This window comes from Haplochromis burtoni, unplaced genomic scaffold (assembly GCF_018398535.1).
Source record: "Haplochromis burtoni strain Fernald_Lab_line unplaced genomic scaffold, NCSU_Asbu1 Contig_59, whole genome shotgun sequence".
Classification (NCBI taxonomy): domain Eukaryota; kingdom Metazoa; phylum Chordata; class Actinopteri; order Cichliformes; family Cichlidae; genus Haplochromis; species Haplochromis burtoni.
This window is the reverse complement of record NW_024582420.1, coordinates 1,657,844-1,674,253: the sequence shown is the minus strand read 5'-3', so window position 1 is coordinate 1,674,253 and position 16,410 is coordinate 1,657,844. Positions and strand designations below refer to the sequence as shown.

At 38.8% G+C, this 16,410-nt stretch overlaps 1 protein-coding gene across 2 annotated transcripts in view; it reads left to right on the top strand.

Annotated features, from left to right (window-relative positions):
* fam189a1 (family with sequence similarity 189 member A1) overlaps nucleotides 1-16,410 on the top strand; it is a 127,542-nt gene that overhangs the window by 104,697 nt on the left and 6,435 nt on the right. Inside the window, exons 3-6 of one of the 2 annotated variants that reach the window (XM_014336502.2) lie at nucleotides 1,228-1,338; nucleotides 4,317-4,481; nucleotides 12,731-12,838; nucleotides 14,494-14,654. In XM_014336502.2, coding sequence (XP_014191988.1) covers nucleotides 1,228-1,338; nucleotides 4,317-4,481; nucleotides 12,731-12,838; nucleotides 14,494-14,654 — 545 coding nt within the window. The remainder of the gene's footprint in view (nucleotides 1-1,227; nucleotides 1,339-4,316; nucleotides 4,482-12,730; nucleotides 12,839-14,493; nucleotides 14,655-16,410) is intronic. The other variant, XM_005931408.3, reaches the window with a different exon arrangement.

Genomic DNA, 16,410 nt, shown 5'->3' with positions numbered 1-16,410 from the left:
AATTTTTTTAATAATACATTTCTTGAAGACCAGATTGCTCAGTCTGGTATTGTTCTTGCGCAGCTATTACGCCACCGAACCAGACAGCTAATATCACATTCAAATGAAATACTAATTAAGAAGATATACACATCATTACCACCGATGCACCATGGGACTCCAGAGTCATGCTCTGTCTGTCTCCTCCCCTGCATGTTTCTGTCCCCATTTATTACCGGTTGTCTCCTTCGTTTCTTTTTTCTTTTGTTTGCATTCATCCTCACTCTTTTCCTTCTATTTATTTATTTATTTATTTGCTTTCTGCCATCTAAGGAGTTGCTTTCCCATCAGCCCCTCAATCTTTCAATTTTCTGTCATGGAAAAAAGCACTTAAACTTATCGCTCCATCTGTTTATTACATGCCACCTCCAGCTCCTTCCCTTCTCCACCTCCTTGTCTCTCTCTCCTCCTCTCCATCTGTTTATGTGTGTTCCCAATAACCTTTTTACGCATCAAACTCCTCCTTCTAGTGACCTCAGTGTCCTCGGCTAATGCTGTTCCAGTGTCCCAACACTCTGCAAAAGCAAACTTTGGGAATAGCTCCATATTACAGTTTTCAATCAGATGCAGCTGTGGTGTCAGTTTTGGTACACAATGCAGGGGACTGGTTTTCAGTTTCCTGGATAGGAGTCATTTTTAAAACTCTTTTCTTTTACGCTTGACCTGCAATGTCAAGTGGCAGGAATAGAAGCCATGTTTCCACTAACAGGATTGATATCCAAGAAAATAAAAAAGAAACCTTTACCCCCAGGAAAACGGGGTCGAGGGAGAGACACCACCACTGGTTTAGAGTGTAAGACAATATTACATCTGTTGAGGTTGTACATGTGTGTCTGAGAGAGATGAGCTACTTCACAGCTGTGATGATGTTGAGAAACACAGAAATAAGTTTTGAATTTCAATCCCTCAGTAAGTTGTTTCTTGTGTCATTGTGTGCCTTCAGACTGTGGAGGCCTGAGGGGGAACAGGTTATTGATTTCTCCTGACATCAAAGCTAATTTCCTCTTTGGTGATCTGTTAGAGTCACTGTGAGTAACGATTGATTAGAGAAGTACACTGCGCCTCTGCTACTTTCAGCAACAGTATCAGAAAGCGCTGAATCAATTTTAGTAGCAACAAGCTACAATTTGCCATTAATACCATTATGATTCAAATATTTTCTCTCTTCGTTCTCTCTTTTTGTCACAGATCACATTCTTCATGCTGCTGTCTGCAGTTTGTGTGATGCTAAACCTGGCGGGCTCCATCCTCTCTTGCCAGAACGCTCAACTTGTCAACTCTCTGGAAGACTGTCAGCTGGTGAGACCAACTGGACCTTAGCCCATGCATGCTCCAGCTTTGCAGTACACTCCAAAAAAGACATTAATCTTTTAATGTGGCTTTTTGGAGGCTTAAACTTAATAATTGGAAGAAATGATGCAGTGTTTCTGATCTGTACTGATTAGACAGTGAATTGAACCTAGTACTGAACTTGACTCATACAAAATAAAGAAAAAAGCTCTTGTTTTCATAAATAAATTTGTAAAATCAGAGCACACAGACATCAAATCCAATCAAAACTTTGCTGAATAGTATATCTAGCCAGTCTGTCCATAGTTCATATTTACCAAACAGAGCAACCAATCAACATTTTTCATGTCTAGAACTCTACATAACCCCTTGTCACCAGAATGAACACCTGAGTTGACCCACTAGCAGTCAATGATAAGTAATGGATCTTAATATTGATATGTTATCACTAACATTTGTAGGGGTATGCACTAAGGCTGTGAATAAAAGTGGAAACAATATATATGGTCGAAAGGGATCATGAAGAGTGAGTGACTAATAGAAATGTGTTGTCTGCATGGGAGCCTACATCTACGAATGCGAGCACACGATGGGCTGACGGGCAGCGCTTCTGTTCCAAACAGGCTGCAGGACTGAGTCAGCACCGAAAGTCAGCTGAACTATTTGTCTGTTGATGACTAATGGCTCCCAATAAACACATCCATCTCTGCCAGAATCACAGAGAGCTGAAATAAAATAGATAAACAACTCTGAAAGAGAAAGCCAATGTTTTTTCTTTCTTTCTGTTTCACTCCGATAAAGTTGGGAGACATTTTTAAAAAGTGTGGTCAAAACAAACACAACAGACGGTGAGAAACCCCGACTGTAACGGTGCGTTCAAGCATACAGATACATTAAAGGGCCCAAAATACGCCACCAGAAGCGCTTGTCACTTCTTGTTGGAAATTTCCGCTCCCCAAATGTTTTAATGTCAGAATTGTTGGAGCGGCCGTCACCAGCAATATGTGTAACTTTCTCAAACTGTTGTCCTGATGTCTACATCCACTTCATGCTTTGATTGGTCAGCTGGGCAGAGGTGTGAAAGCTGGGAGAACTTCTAACTCAACTCAGTGAATGTCTTGAGGAAAGTTTCTGAAATGTAATTAAAAGTGAAAAATAGATATAACTTTAAAAATTCACATGATATTTAGAGAATAATCCAGCACCAGAACAGTTGTGGTCACACTTTCCAGTTTGTTGCAACTCTTACTTTTCATGAACTACTAGACTGCAGTTTCACCTCTTTGTGACTGCTAAAAATCGGTGGTTGCCCAGGGATTGCAGTAAACTCTTTTCACTTTTGGCAATCAATTGCAAGAAGCTACTGGCATGCAACACCCTCAAACTCTGGGCAGCCACTTTTGATCACTGGTGTCCTTGTGGGAGGCAACCTGTCTCCCAACAATCACTGCATCAGACTCGAATAGCAGTCACTCTCAGACAGACTGGTAAATGTTTAAAAATTATCGCAATCTAATTTATAAACACAGACAGATTGCTAACACACTGCAATCAGTTGGAGTCAGTCTGCAGTGATCAATGCAACTCGTCTGCAACAGGAGACTCAGCGCTCGTTTCATTCTGGTTATATTCCTATAAAATAAAATTAAGGCTGAGGTGAGCGTCTATATCATTTTGCAGTTAAACTGCCAGCATCTACGTCACTATTTGTAGAAGGATTTGTGAATCTAATCTAAGTTTCAGATTTCTGGCAGGACGATGAAATTAAGCAGTTAATGTGAATTTCTGTGTATATAACAGATTTGCAATTTTCACTGATTTAATTGTCATATCAACACATTAATGCAAAGTACCCCCTAATTCCAGATTTGTTGTCTTCTCTCTTCCTGCAGTTTCTTTGCTCCTCTCTGCACCTTAAGCACTCTGAGCTAACTGCTCTGTTAGCCTGTGGTGCCAAGCACTTGACTCACAGGTGTTTCTACAGTTTGTGGCCTGATTAAGTCACTGCACACTGGTGCTGTATTTTAGCCTCGCTGTAGTGTATCTGAATATATCGGAGACATTTGTTCATGCTTTACGTTTTTCGTGTTATGACATTCGGGTGATGGATCTGTCATCTGTAACCACAATCACACTGCATTCACCTGATTTCATTTTTTGTCGTCATTTCTTTTGGCCTTGATAGCAGCCGAGTGAAAATTTGATCTCGTCATATCTCTACCTCGGACATATCTGAATGGAACTATGAATTAGGACTTTTCAAGCTTGAAGTATCTTTAGGTATTTGAGTGAGCTCCCATTTCACAACACAATCAAAACATCATGCAGATTTACATAATGAGATTCCTAGTTGATTTGTTTTTAATTCAATTCATAGTACCAGGGGTTTCTATCTTTTTCATGACTGATGCAGCCCTTGGTGATTCATCTGGCACCCAACCCACTAACCTGAGCGCTTCCACATTATAAGCAGCTTTTGTCCTTATGCAAGTGGGAGCAGCCGACTACACCAACTTCACCGCTTTATGTGGTTCCCCAGAGACCCTCCCACAGTCGTGACTGAAATATTAATGTTCTTCATCTCCTTTCCCCAATGTAATTAACCCATACTTGTTGGGTTCATGTCCTGCTTTCTCTCAATCTGGGACACATAGCAGAGGTATGTTCTACCGCTGTCCCTTACTGGGAAGCTCATCATATCTCACAGTCCTTTGTCTCTTTATGCATGTGCAGGTGCCTTTCTCAATCACAGCGAAATACGTTTTGTGCCTCACACGTGAACTTTGTCATCAAAGTTTTTGATTACACGCCCTGTAACTGAGAATATGTTTTATGTCAGGGGTAAATATGTCGCTCGTCACTCATCTTCAGAAAAAAGTGACATCAGAAAACCAAGCTCAGGCCTGATTTGTGCGTGTATGTGTGTGTGTGACGTGTGTGTGTGTGTGTGCCTGTGTGTTTCCGTGTATGTGGCATGCATGCATGAGTGCGGATGTGTGTTCTCTCCTTCACCCCCCCAGCTCAAGTTTGACAGCGATGGAGTGTGTGTATGCTGCGAGCTACAGAAGCAAAGTTCGAGCTGCAACAGCCTGGGAGAGACGCTGAAGCTAAATCCACTGAGGGACTGCAATACGATACGTATACGTCTCAAGGTGTGTCTGTTTGTATATTGTGACTGGTATATTTTTTTAAAACATTCTGTATGACTGAACTACACTTTACATTTGTCTGGTAGTTGTTTGGCAAAAACCGTCATGGCCAGCTTTAACGACTCAGTGATGTCACATTTTTAGAGACATTTGGGAGGCCAGACTGAGACACAAATCCAAACAGCTGCCTTTTTTTAAAATGCCCATCATTTATTCATTTACTTGCCTTCTTGTGTTTTTGCAATCCAGAGCTGGAAATTGAGGTCTGATTGAACTGTGTCAGGGAGAACTCAGTTTGGATCCATAAACCACCTCCTGGTGCTTGTTTGTCACCTGCAAATGTTGTTTTTCATGATCTTTCCTCTCTATTTTTAGTCATGCTACGTCATGGCTCATGTGACGTCAGTATCATTCAGTGGAGAGCAACACTTCGATCCAGACTGAAAAACTGTTGGATGAAATTTTGGTAGCGTTTTATAATATGGTCTGCATCTAAGAGTGTTTTCCCAATTAAATTAAATGGAATTTCAATGTACTTAATTTGAAAATTTGAAATTACAATGTAATTACACGGTAAGGACAAAAGCCAGACTTGGCTCCATCAGTATAAAGTCACATAGGCCTGCAAATTGTTATGGTATTTATTTTTTTTCTCTGAGCTGGAAAGGGAGAATAGTCCTTATATAATTAATATTGGTAAAAGAAAGGGACATTTGAATAATAGAACATCGCCATGCACATCAGGATAATGAAAATGTAAAACTTAAACTTACTTGCATTATAATATATGTCAGTTTTCATGTAAAATAACCAGAAGGTATGCGCCGCTCGAAATTACTTACAAAATACTTAAAATTATTTACAGAATAATTTGTGTCTGCTAAAATACCCGAGGTTATGCAATGCATAAAAATTACAGTACTTAAATGTACTTACAATATAATTGTTTCGTTGTTTCCTTTATTTTTGTTTTATTCTTCCTTTAACTTCATTCTAGTGAACCTACCTTTAAGTATTTGTAGATAACTAGAATTAACATACCCTGATATTCTTTTAATTACATCGGAGTGAGACCCTTAGATGCAGGTCATGCATATAAACTGTTACCAAAGTTTTGTACAGATATTAATAGTTCCAAGATTGGGAATGTTGCAGTTTTCAGTGAAACATCTCAACAACTTAGGTTAAATTGCTGAGCTTAATATTTTTAGGATGAATCTTCTTTTGTGTCTTTGACCGATGTTTTTGTTTGTGATCGAACAAACCTACAGATATGGTTCCATAGTTAGAATTGTAGCTGGTCAGCATGTTGGTTTTAGAGCTACATCCTCTGAGAGTCACCAGACTAACCTCAGGTTTCAGATTTCTTTTCTTACTGTAGCATTTGCCGTCAGGGAACAATACAAAACAATGCTGGGTTTCTTTCTCAGATTAATTGAGTAGAAAGCAGCAAAAGCATTTGTCTTTCCCCAATAGGCAGACCTCTTAGTATGCAGCAAGTATCTACTCTGGGCTGGCTCTAGTTTGCAAGAGTATGACCTCGGTAGATTATCTTGACTCGCAGCATAAGAGGGAATGATATATAATCTGTCCTACTGCGCCGTTATTGCATAACGACAATCATATCCATTCATTTTATATCCTTGATTGATTATAAAACATTGATAACCAAATAAAAGACTTCTCAGGATGAAGCATGCTTATGAAAAGAGGAAAGATCAACTACATTTGTCACTGTAATCATAACTCTTTGGAAGAGATGGAGAATTGGTGCTATAAACCTTTATTAAGTGCCAAAGAAGTCAGATGTATTGAGTTATGTCTGTGAGGAAGCTGTCACACACAAGTCTCCGGCTATTTCAGATGGCTGTTAGACGACTGCTGACTCTAATGAACTCATATAGTGCCTCGATCACTAAACGACACAGTGTCCTGAATTATAAAAGCAGGTGGACTGAGTAAAATTGGTTTCTCATTCGCTTATTAGTTGTTGTTACTCAGCAGTAGCGCTTTTCTTAAAAAAAAACAAGAAAATTAAACCAGCCACCGTTGCTGCCAATGTCTGTCATTCGCTCTGTGCTGGCACATTAATTTCCACCCCATTTTTCTTTTCATTACTCTGCCCGGGGCTATAAATCATCAGTGAGGGGGAGTACTGAGGTAATTTGCGATTTCCTGTAAAGGGGCGGATGTGTAACCTTATTCACTAACCTGATTGACCTGGGGCAAGGTATCTTTCAGAGGTTAAATATCTGCTGAGCAGCCATGCTACACCCTTTACGTGTTGGCGGCGTTATTAATTTTCTTTGCCGGGCAGGATTTATGGTGGCATCGTGAATGTTGTAGTCACAAGGGAAATCAAAGAAATGCATCTTCTCACATCTGTGTGGCAGATGCACTACCAAATTCGAAGTCACACAAAGCCATCGTAAATATTTCTTGATTCTTGCGCTGAGAAAAATCACTCAGTGCTGCAGTGCATGCAGTGGTTAGACACAGGTTTGTTTCCCTGTGCAGCTGTGCGCTACTGTAATCTCAGCTTTGTCTCAGGGTAGAGTCTTTACTATCAAAGCTGCACAGCAGGATACGTAGATGATCAACAGAGAACATCTGACAGTCAGCCAGCTCACAAAGAGTGTATCTATTACATGATGGTACTGAGTTGCACCTCTGCGCTCCCTGCAGGGGTACACAGTGGATTAATCTTTTTTAAAAAACAATGATGCTTTTAGCTAAGTGTTGCCAGCAATTTTTTTTTGTGAGTGTTGCATTCAGCAGTGTTATCACAAAATCAACAGAGTGATTTTGTATTTATTGTATTTGCTGCTTATTTTCTCTGTCTGCCTTGGCACCTTCCACATGTAAAACTCAGAAGGATAACATCTGCCAACAGCAAGGCAAGGCCATATTCCCAGACATATTCTCTATTTGTATTCTTGGTAAATAATGGTTTTAGACTCACAGTGAAAGACTTGTCTTGCTGGTATCTTTTGTTACCCTCTATGCAAGGTTCTTTAGAGCACAAAGAACAGACATCTTTGCTTTGCTTTGCCTGTATGGACAGCATAATAAAATATCTGTAAAGTGCACCATCTTCCTGGTGTTTGGAGTTAGGGATAGGTACTGTATTCCCTTTCATACTGATGCCAAATGTGAGTTTGTGTACCATCAGTATGCCCTTGAATGATAGGGGGATGAGTTTTAAACTTGTGAGCGTGTGTCATCTTCATACAGGTTCTCAGCCAGGAATCCATAAAAAATGATTTTCTTCTTTTGCAGTAACTCACACAATGGTAAAAACCAAAGTTTAGGAGTTCCTTATTGACTTATACGAGGCATATATTGTGATTTAAATATCACTGCAAACTTTCAGAAAATCCAATACAATGTGCAGTCATAGTTGGATCCAAAGCAAATTGTTTTTCTGTCACACAAAGTCTGAATAGCACTGCAGGGTTTCCCAGTTTTTGCTGTTCTGCCTTTTTCATTCACATTTTTATGAGTGCAAACCCACTTTTTTGTATTCACCTTGCACCATCATCTAAAATTTCAGTTAATGGCTTCTCTGCAAACTCCACTTCAGAGCTTTATCGGCTGCCACATCAATCATTGACTTTCTAATTCAATTGGCATTCGTGTTAGAGTTGTCGCTGCAAAAGGGTTTCTAATCCAACCTGACTACCTGCTTCTCACTGAAAATACTCATGAAACTGCACGTGTATTCTGCTGAAGTGAGCCCTGACGACAAGCTGCTCGCCAGCTTTCGACATATTGTTTTTGCTCTGGAACTCATCCAGTAATGGGAAGGCATCATTGCCCTAGTGAACTACAACAACCGTTTTCTGATCCATCCATCAGTTTTAAAAGATAGGGTCTGAAGTCCTGCATTCAGGTCATGAAATCTGGATAAAAAGGAGTCAGCAAGGAGTCAGGCTATGTCTTTAGACTAGCTACACTGATGCAATAACAATGTTTATCTCAGGAGTCCCAGTTAAGAAGCACTGATCCAGGGAAAAAAAAGAAACTGGGAGCAATGACAAAGGTTACATCTTCGGGTCATGAATAAAACTCTTCTTTTCTAAATATTTAACACTTTATGGGGCCAGAACATCGGCTGCTTTCAGTCACTGGAGTTTAAACTGCTGTAGCTCTTCCTAAAGGAGGTCCAGGATTTTCTTTCAGATCCCATGAAGAGCTTTTGTAGCCTGCCAAAAAGAGGTCAGAAAGACTTTTTAACAGAAACTCAGAGCCGGTTGAATAAAAGCCAGGTGCACCTTTGAAACGGATGTATTTTGGTCAGCCACAGGGAGCAGCTAATTGAGGTGTATGTTTAGTTTGTGTCTGGACAAGATCTTCACGGTTCGAGGGATAACAATTGAGGATCAGTGATGTGAAAAACCAATTAAGCCCTCTGCCACAGAAAGGTTGTGGCCAGATTAGGCAGTAGGACTTTATTTGTTCTATTATTACAATTATAATAATTATTATTGTAAGAGATTGAATGTGCACAGGGGAAAAAATGTTCTGATATCCTAGCTGAGCCTAGCTGTAGGGGCTTCAGAAATAAAGGACATCGGTCTTCTGATGTGCAATTTTTTATCTGATCCTCCCCCAAATATTTTTAGACATATTGCCTAGATAGAAAAAACAATGCAATTCAGTGTGCGAAATATTTGCCTTCACTTATCATTTCAGTAAGAGAAAATCCAAAAATCTACCCAGTAGAAGGGTTAGCACTATTGTGAAGTGTAAATGGGACAAAATATGCAAAAACAGTGGTATGTGAGCCATATTGTAAAAAACGGATGTTCTTCACTCTGTTAATAATGAAAGCAGTAGTTCTCAATGCACTCACAGAGCAATAATAGTCTTCTTTCACCAGTTCTGTTCTAATGGTCGGCTTGTGGTGATTATTCATGCTTAAAATGTCAGACAGGCTTGTGCTCCATCCAGACTTCCCTCCAACACAAAACATGTTTCAAAACTGTTATTTTCCAAGGGAAACATGTATTAGCTGCATTTTATAGTTGGCACTGCACAACCTAATTTTGGTTCCAACTGGCATCATTTCTGCTTTAAACTTCCAGCTCACACAGGCTTGATCTTTGGCAACTAGATGCTGGCTATTGAGTGTGTTTGAAAAACAGTGGCAGGGCTGGTAATTCTGAACACTGAAGATGCTAAAATGATTTATTTTATGACACAAACTTTAAAAGGAGTAGGCAAGTGACTATTGGTCTGTTCGAGTTGTCATCTTTTGTCATGCGCCATGGGTTGTTGAGCTGGGGTTGTGACTTTTTCGGATGTTTTGAGTTTTCTGTAAGTTCTTGATTTGCTTCTTCGGATTTCGAGATGTAGTGTATGTTCTAGCTTTATATCTAGTTCTTTCAGTATAATATTTCTTTTGTTTCCTTTGCAACATTTAGTTATCATCTGTTGTGATCCCCTTCTGTCTCCCTAGTCATGCTCCCATGTGCATGTGCTCTATCTCTATTCCCTATACTGATGCCCTGTCAGTGTTAACACATTTTTATTCACAAAGCAGTAACAAACTGTATAGCTGTTAAACTCGCCACACTTCCTCTAAACCTCCTTCAGTGTGGATGTTCTTATCATTTTGATCAAGGTTGTGGTTGGTCAAAACATATGTTTTTTCCTAATATATGATCTAGATGCATCAAATGTTCATCATATGAAGCAATCCAATCAACAATCTACAACATCAATGTTTTCCAAAGGAAGTTGCTGTCTTGCTTGTATTGGTGATCATCGGGCACATTTTACTGATGTACCATTGATAACAGGCCACTGAAGTGCATGCGCTAATCTATTCCAATATCAAGTCTGTGCATTTCATTTTGAAAACTTTTAAACAGTTTTCACAAGTGATTTAAAGCTATTGTACTTGGGAAAATGCAGATAGTCTATTTTAAATAACTTGGTATCGAGTTGCAATAAGGACAAATGGCTTAAATCGTCATATTTTTGTAGTTTTAAGGTTCATTATTATTATTATTATTATTATTATTATTATTATTATTATTATTATTATTATTATTATTGTTTCTAGCAGTGAGGAATTCAAGCCGTGCAAAATTGTATCATCCCATTGGCAGATTTGTATTTATTTATTTACTTTTTAAAGTCTAAGATCAATTTGATTGTATAAAAGATTATTTGGCTTATATCCATTAGGACATTATTTTTTTGCATTGCATGACTTGATAAACCTCAGCAGGTGAGGCGGCCGTCCTCTCTGTGGGCCTAACACCAGTTGAGGTTTCTAATGTCACTGATAATTATGCGCCTCGTGAATCCAGTGAATAATCTGTGAGACAGGCTGGAAAACCACTTTGTATGGTAACTGGGGAGCTTCCTGTGTCCACAGAAAGTCCACAGCGAGTTTCAGCTCCCATCTCATCTCTTCTTGTCTTTAAGGAGTTCATATATTTTAGTTGAACACATTTGTTGAATGCACCTGTTAGTTGTGCCGGCAGCAGGGCAGTTTAGCATCGTTGTGATCGTGTGTCTGTGCACCTGCATTCGTCCACAGGGGTTGACTTGGAAAACACAACTCCAGTTGTTTTTCTCTGTGAATAAAGTTGAAATGTGAAGATTAAAGCTGCTGTTTCATGTCAAACAACTGCCACAGCTGCTGTTCCCTGCATAAAATTCCTTATGTAGATGAGTTGGTGAAGTCGTACTTAAGAATCGGTTTTAGCAACAAGGAAATGAATTCTCTTTTAGCACACAACATGGTGAGAAGTGTAAAGATGTTAAAGAGATGGTGCAACAAGAGACAAACAAACAAACTTGGAAGAGTTGGTTGGATTTATGCAAAATGATGTAGCTGGCAATGGACAGATACAAGGATACTGAGGGTTACATCCTCTTGCAGTGAACGGGAGGTATGTCGTATCACAAGCAGAAAATGAAAGCTGATCAAGTTGTTTCACTAACTCATCTACGCAAGGTATTTTGTACACGGTGGCTGTTTAAAACTTTAATCACCACTTTTAGATTTTTTTCTCAAAATTTTGACTTTATCCTAAAAATAATAAACAATCATAATAACAATAATGGACAAAAAAACCCTTCAATTCTTTTTATTTAACTTAATCTGCCCCTAATACTACCACACACCCACCTGTCTCTGCTTCCCCTTCCTCCTTTCCTTTTAACTGTCTTTTTTTTCATAATAGTAATCCCGGGAAGTGAATCCGTCTATCAGATTAACCCTTTGGACTTTTCTTTAAAGGATTCTATTCAAGCACATGAGTGGACAGATCATGCTTCAGACTTCTTTTGTTCACATATGAAAATGTGTGTTTAGTTTATCTTATTTTGAATGAACATTACAAAGTGCTGTCATCCTTTGTCCTTTCAGTGCATTGTGTGTGCCAGACAGTTGCTATTCCCTGAGCTAATTCTTAAACAGATGTTGTTCCCATGCCTTCTGGAAATTAATTCATGCAGCACCCGTATTACAGCTTTATTTGTAAAGACATACCAAAAGCTGATATTACTGGAAAAACTGAGCCACTTAAATATGGGAAATATGATCGTAATAGCCAATACGGATGATTTTCTTCCACATTTGTCTAAAAGAATAGCACAAACAGCAGCATAATGGGACTGCAGTCATATGAACTATTTTCTCTGATTCAAGATGCTGGTCTAGTATTTCACCAGCATGCACTTTATTTTGCTGACAGATTCAATACTGGTTTGTACCCTTGCTGTTCACTGCATTGGCAGAGTGTGTGTGTGTGTGTGTGTGTGTGTGTGTGTGTGTGTGTGTGTGTGTGTGTGTGTATCTACTGTAAGTTCATGCTTTACCCTGGATTTTAATGATCTTTAGAGTGTGTTTGCAACAATCCACAAAAATGCACGGGCGTTCTGTTTCTCTCTAAAGGTACTTAACCTTTTAAAAGTATTTCAAATGCATGAACACTCTAGTTTATTAGTGTTTGTATAGTTGTCTTACAGAACCAGGCTTCTCTTTCTGCAGTGCCACCCTGCTATGTGCCTAAACTTATCCTATCATAGCTTCTTTACCTTTAGACCTCCTTTTGTTCTTATATTCTCAACCTTTACTGTTCATAATACCAGCTATCTTTCTTTCCCATTTCCTCCTCCTCACTTTACCTCCTACATGACTCTAATTCCTCTTATTTGTCACTCATATCCTTTTTGCTCTTATGTTTCTTGTTACTCTAACATCCTCCTCTTCTGCTCTCTCTTTCCTTTAGGAGCTGCTTTTCAGTGTATGTGCCCTTAACGTCATCTCCACCATTGTGTGTGCTCTAGCCACTGCAATGTGCTGTATGCAGATGGTCTCGACTGATGTGCTGCAGATGGTGAGTGTGATCGAAGTGCAGACGGCAACGGTAGCTGAATTAACTCTCTCTTCAGTGACCACCCTGCAGTTAAAAACATGCATTTTTTTCATGCTTTCATCAGGGCATGCGGCACATTGCTGCAGATTTGATCTGTTTTAGGATGGTAGGGACTGTTTTAATCAGAACTAACATGGTCAAAATCATCTGATTTGCACACCAAAAGCAGTTATTTCATTCCTTTAAACACATCAACTTTTTTTATATAGTGCTAAATCAGTACAGGAGGCACCTCAAAGGCGATTTATGGTGTAAGGTAAAGACCCTACCGAAAGATTAAAGGAGTCTCAATATTAAAACTGGTGCTTTCACCCGTATGTGACATTTTACCGTGAACTTTGCAAGGTTTGAAGAAATTAGAAGTGTTATTGCAAAAAAATATGATCATAAAAATTTACTTTATGCAAACATGATATTATTTTACTTTGTTTTTTTTTATCTATTTTATAAAATGTAACAAATAGCGAGACAAAGACACAAAATGTATTGATGAGTACCAATTAGCTCTCATATTTATTCTGATTAAACAAGGGAAATTAATAACAAAGGACATGAATACATTTAATATAGGCTGTTTGAATTATACAGCATTTAAGAATGTAAATGGAGGAGGAAAATCATTCACAGTTTGAATTAATGCCTTAAATCAGAGCACACCCTGCTTCAGTGCTCAGCATAATATGTCTGATGAGCAGACATAGATCTTCCTCAGACTTCTTTGTATGGAGAAGTGTAGATATAAATGCATTTTGGTGCTAATGCCTTTTGTTGCTACAGTCTAATAACAAATCAATCATGAATCAGTCAGGAGAATTTTAACCTTATTGTTGGTTCAGCTGAATATGCCGTGCAGGAGTTAGATAACTATATGACAGTAGGAAATTATACTGTTTGATAAGAGCAAACACTAAAGCAGGAAAGCCTCTATAAATTAAAGCGGCTGCTGAACATCATGACTTCTAAGTATTGATTCACAGAGAAGCAAAGGACAAAAAAAGCACTGTCTTATCTCCACCAGTCGAGTTTCCAAGAATGGCCTCGTTTCCCATTTGCTACAAAGGGTGTCAACCTTTTGTTTAGCTCAGTAAATTTAGCCGAGTCAATAGCAGCGGCGGCAGCCTGGAGATTAGAAAAGCAGGTTGACTGTGACTGGAAAGTTGTCCCACTTAGAAAAGGCTGAGTAAAGAGCCTTCGAAAAGAAGCTGGCCCCATGCACGGCACTTGCATCAGTTAGACCGTGTTCAGAGATCTGAATACATGTTAGTGACATACTGTGTTGTAAGCCACCGCCACTGTTCAAGGATGGTTGTTCACAGTGGTCATAGATGGCTTCTTCGACCATCTGTCGTCTCTGTCCAAAATGTGAACACTGGGATCTATTCACATTTTGGACATAGATCAGTAGTCCTCTTAAGCGACAGCTCCTAGTAGGACTTAAATACCTGGGACTCTCCTCCATTTGGTCTTAGAACTGAAGAAGCTTCTCAGATGAGAGGTGAAACCTCTTCAAGAAACTTAAAGAAGTCCAGTTGCTTTTCTTTCCAAGCTTACTCTGACTGAGAACCTACAAAGACAACTTGATAATGCCTCTTTGTTTAAAATGTTGCTGCTTTCAGTTTATGCCACACAGAGCTCGAGCCCTGAACGCTGACTGTATGACCCCCCACGGAACAATCCTCCACCAAACACTGGACTTTGATGAGTTTATTCCTCCCATTCCCCCACCGCCATACTACCCCCCAGAGTACACCTGTACCCCCTCAATGGATGGACAGAGGTGAGAAGCAAAGCAGTTTTGATCAGCATCGCATTTTTAACTATAGATACTTTCAAAGTTCACATATTAAAAATGCAGTCTACAGTATTCACAACAGCTTACGTTTTCTTTGTAATTCATAATAAATACTACGTTATTAACCAAAAACTCAATGGTACTTAATCTGGGTTCATTTTTCTATGACACTTGACACTTAACGATCTAAAGCCACCACTTTACATCTTTGTGCAACTGTCAAAGAGTTACATAAAAATTGCAGTGTAATCCAAAAAAGCATAACTCGTTACATTAAGTGGAACACAAACTACAAGTTAATGGCACTCATTTTAGGCTACAGACAAATGAAGAATATAGCTGTAAATATTATTTATTTTGAAGCATTGGGCATCCTCCCAGAGGGCAGCGATTCAAATTGGGTATCAAGTAGCTGTATGTTCTCTTTAAAAAGACATTAGGGATTATTTCTGAGGTTTTATTTATATTATATAATCTATTCAATGAAAAGAATTGCTTACGGTCATTATTTTGCAGTCTAGTCCTTATGCCTAACCATTTGCAGAGGAATTTTTTGTTTGTTTAGCCATTTAAAACTGACATATGAATCATTCAAGCATAAAAAGGCACCTAACTCAAGGGATGAACCAGTGTTGTGTCTGCACATAACAGACAACTTAGCAAAGAACCAATTTTAATTTGTATCTTTAGGCATTTTATGCTAGCAGTCTGTTGCAAAAACACAGAATTTGTTCCCAATTCTTTCGATAGGAAACCTAGTATAACACAGTTTGACAGCAATCAAATACTAGTTTTGCACAAACGGCTTCACAGAGAGCTATTAGAGAGAAACTTTATTAATCTATTAGCTAAAAATCAACATATCTCAGCATGGTGTGGAGTGTATCCTTAAAAAATCTTTCTATAGCAGATGAACAGCATCTGAAAGTCATGTCCATAAGAAATGTCAAGAAGCCATTCTTAAGGAAGGGAAACGAGGAACAATCACTGAGCTGTACCAAATTACACAAAAAGTGGATTGAATACAGCAGGTCTTAAGTAGCGATGACTTCAAATGCATAATTTTTGGTTAAAATAAACATCAGCATTTATGGAGGAGGGCAGGAGAGAGATGCAGCAGTGAGTGTCTACAGCTATCTGTAAAACACAGCCAGTTGTATTGAGCAGTGTGTTGATGGAATTATGAACACAGCCCAGATCTCAACATTGTTGAAGTGTGGCATCTTCTTATGATCAAATGAAACAAAAGGCAGCCAACATCCAAAAAAGAGCTTTGAATGTCCTTCAAGAAGCCCGGAGAACTATGCATGAACACAACCACAAGAGATTACTAGAAACCTTACTTAAGATAGTTCAGGCTGAGTTAAAGAACAAAGATGGCCATACCAAAAACTGACTTTGAAGCTCAGTGGAATTCCACAAACTTTGTCTTTGCTTCATACACCATATTTCACTTATGTTTGCACATTTTAATAAACCACGGCACTTATTTCCCATTTTCCTATAAAAATAAAAATAAATTAGATGTGGCTCAACATACATTTCTTCTAGCTTTCAGTTTTTCACAGTAGCACCAACACTCAAGAGTCATTATCTTAAATATTTTTTTAAAATCCTACACAGACTGTGCAGATCTGACTGTGAATCTAAGCGACACTGCACACCCATACATCATGGGAATTACAAGTTCATTGTAGTATAAATGCACACTTGAAACTAGAGAATAAGACCATAAACTCAT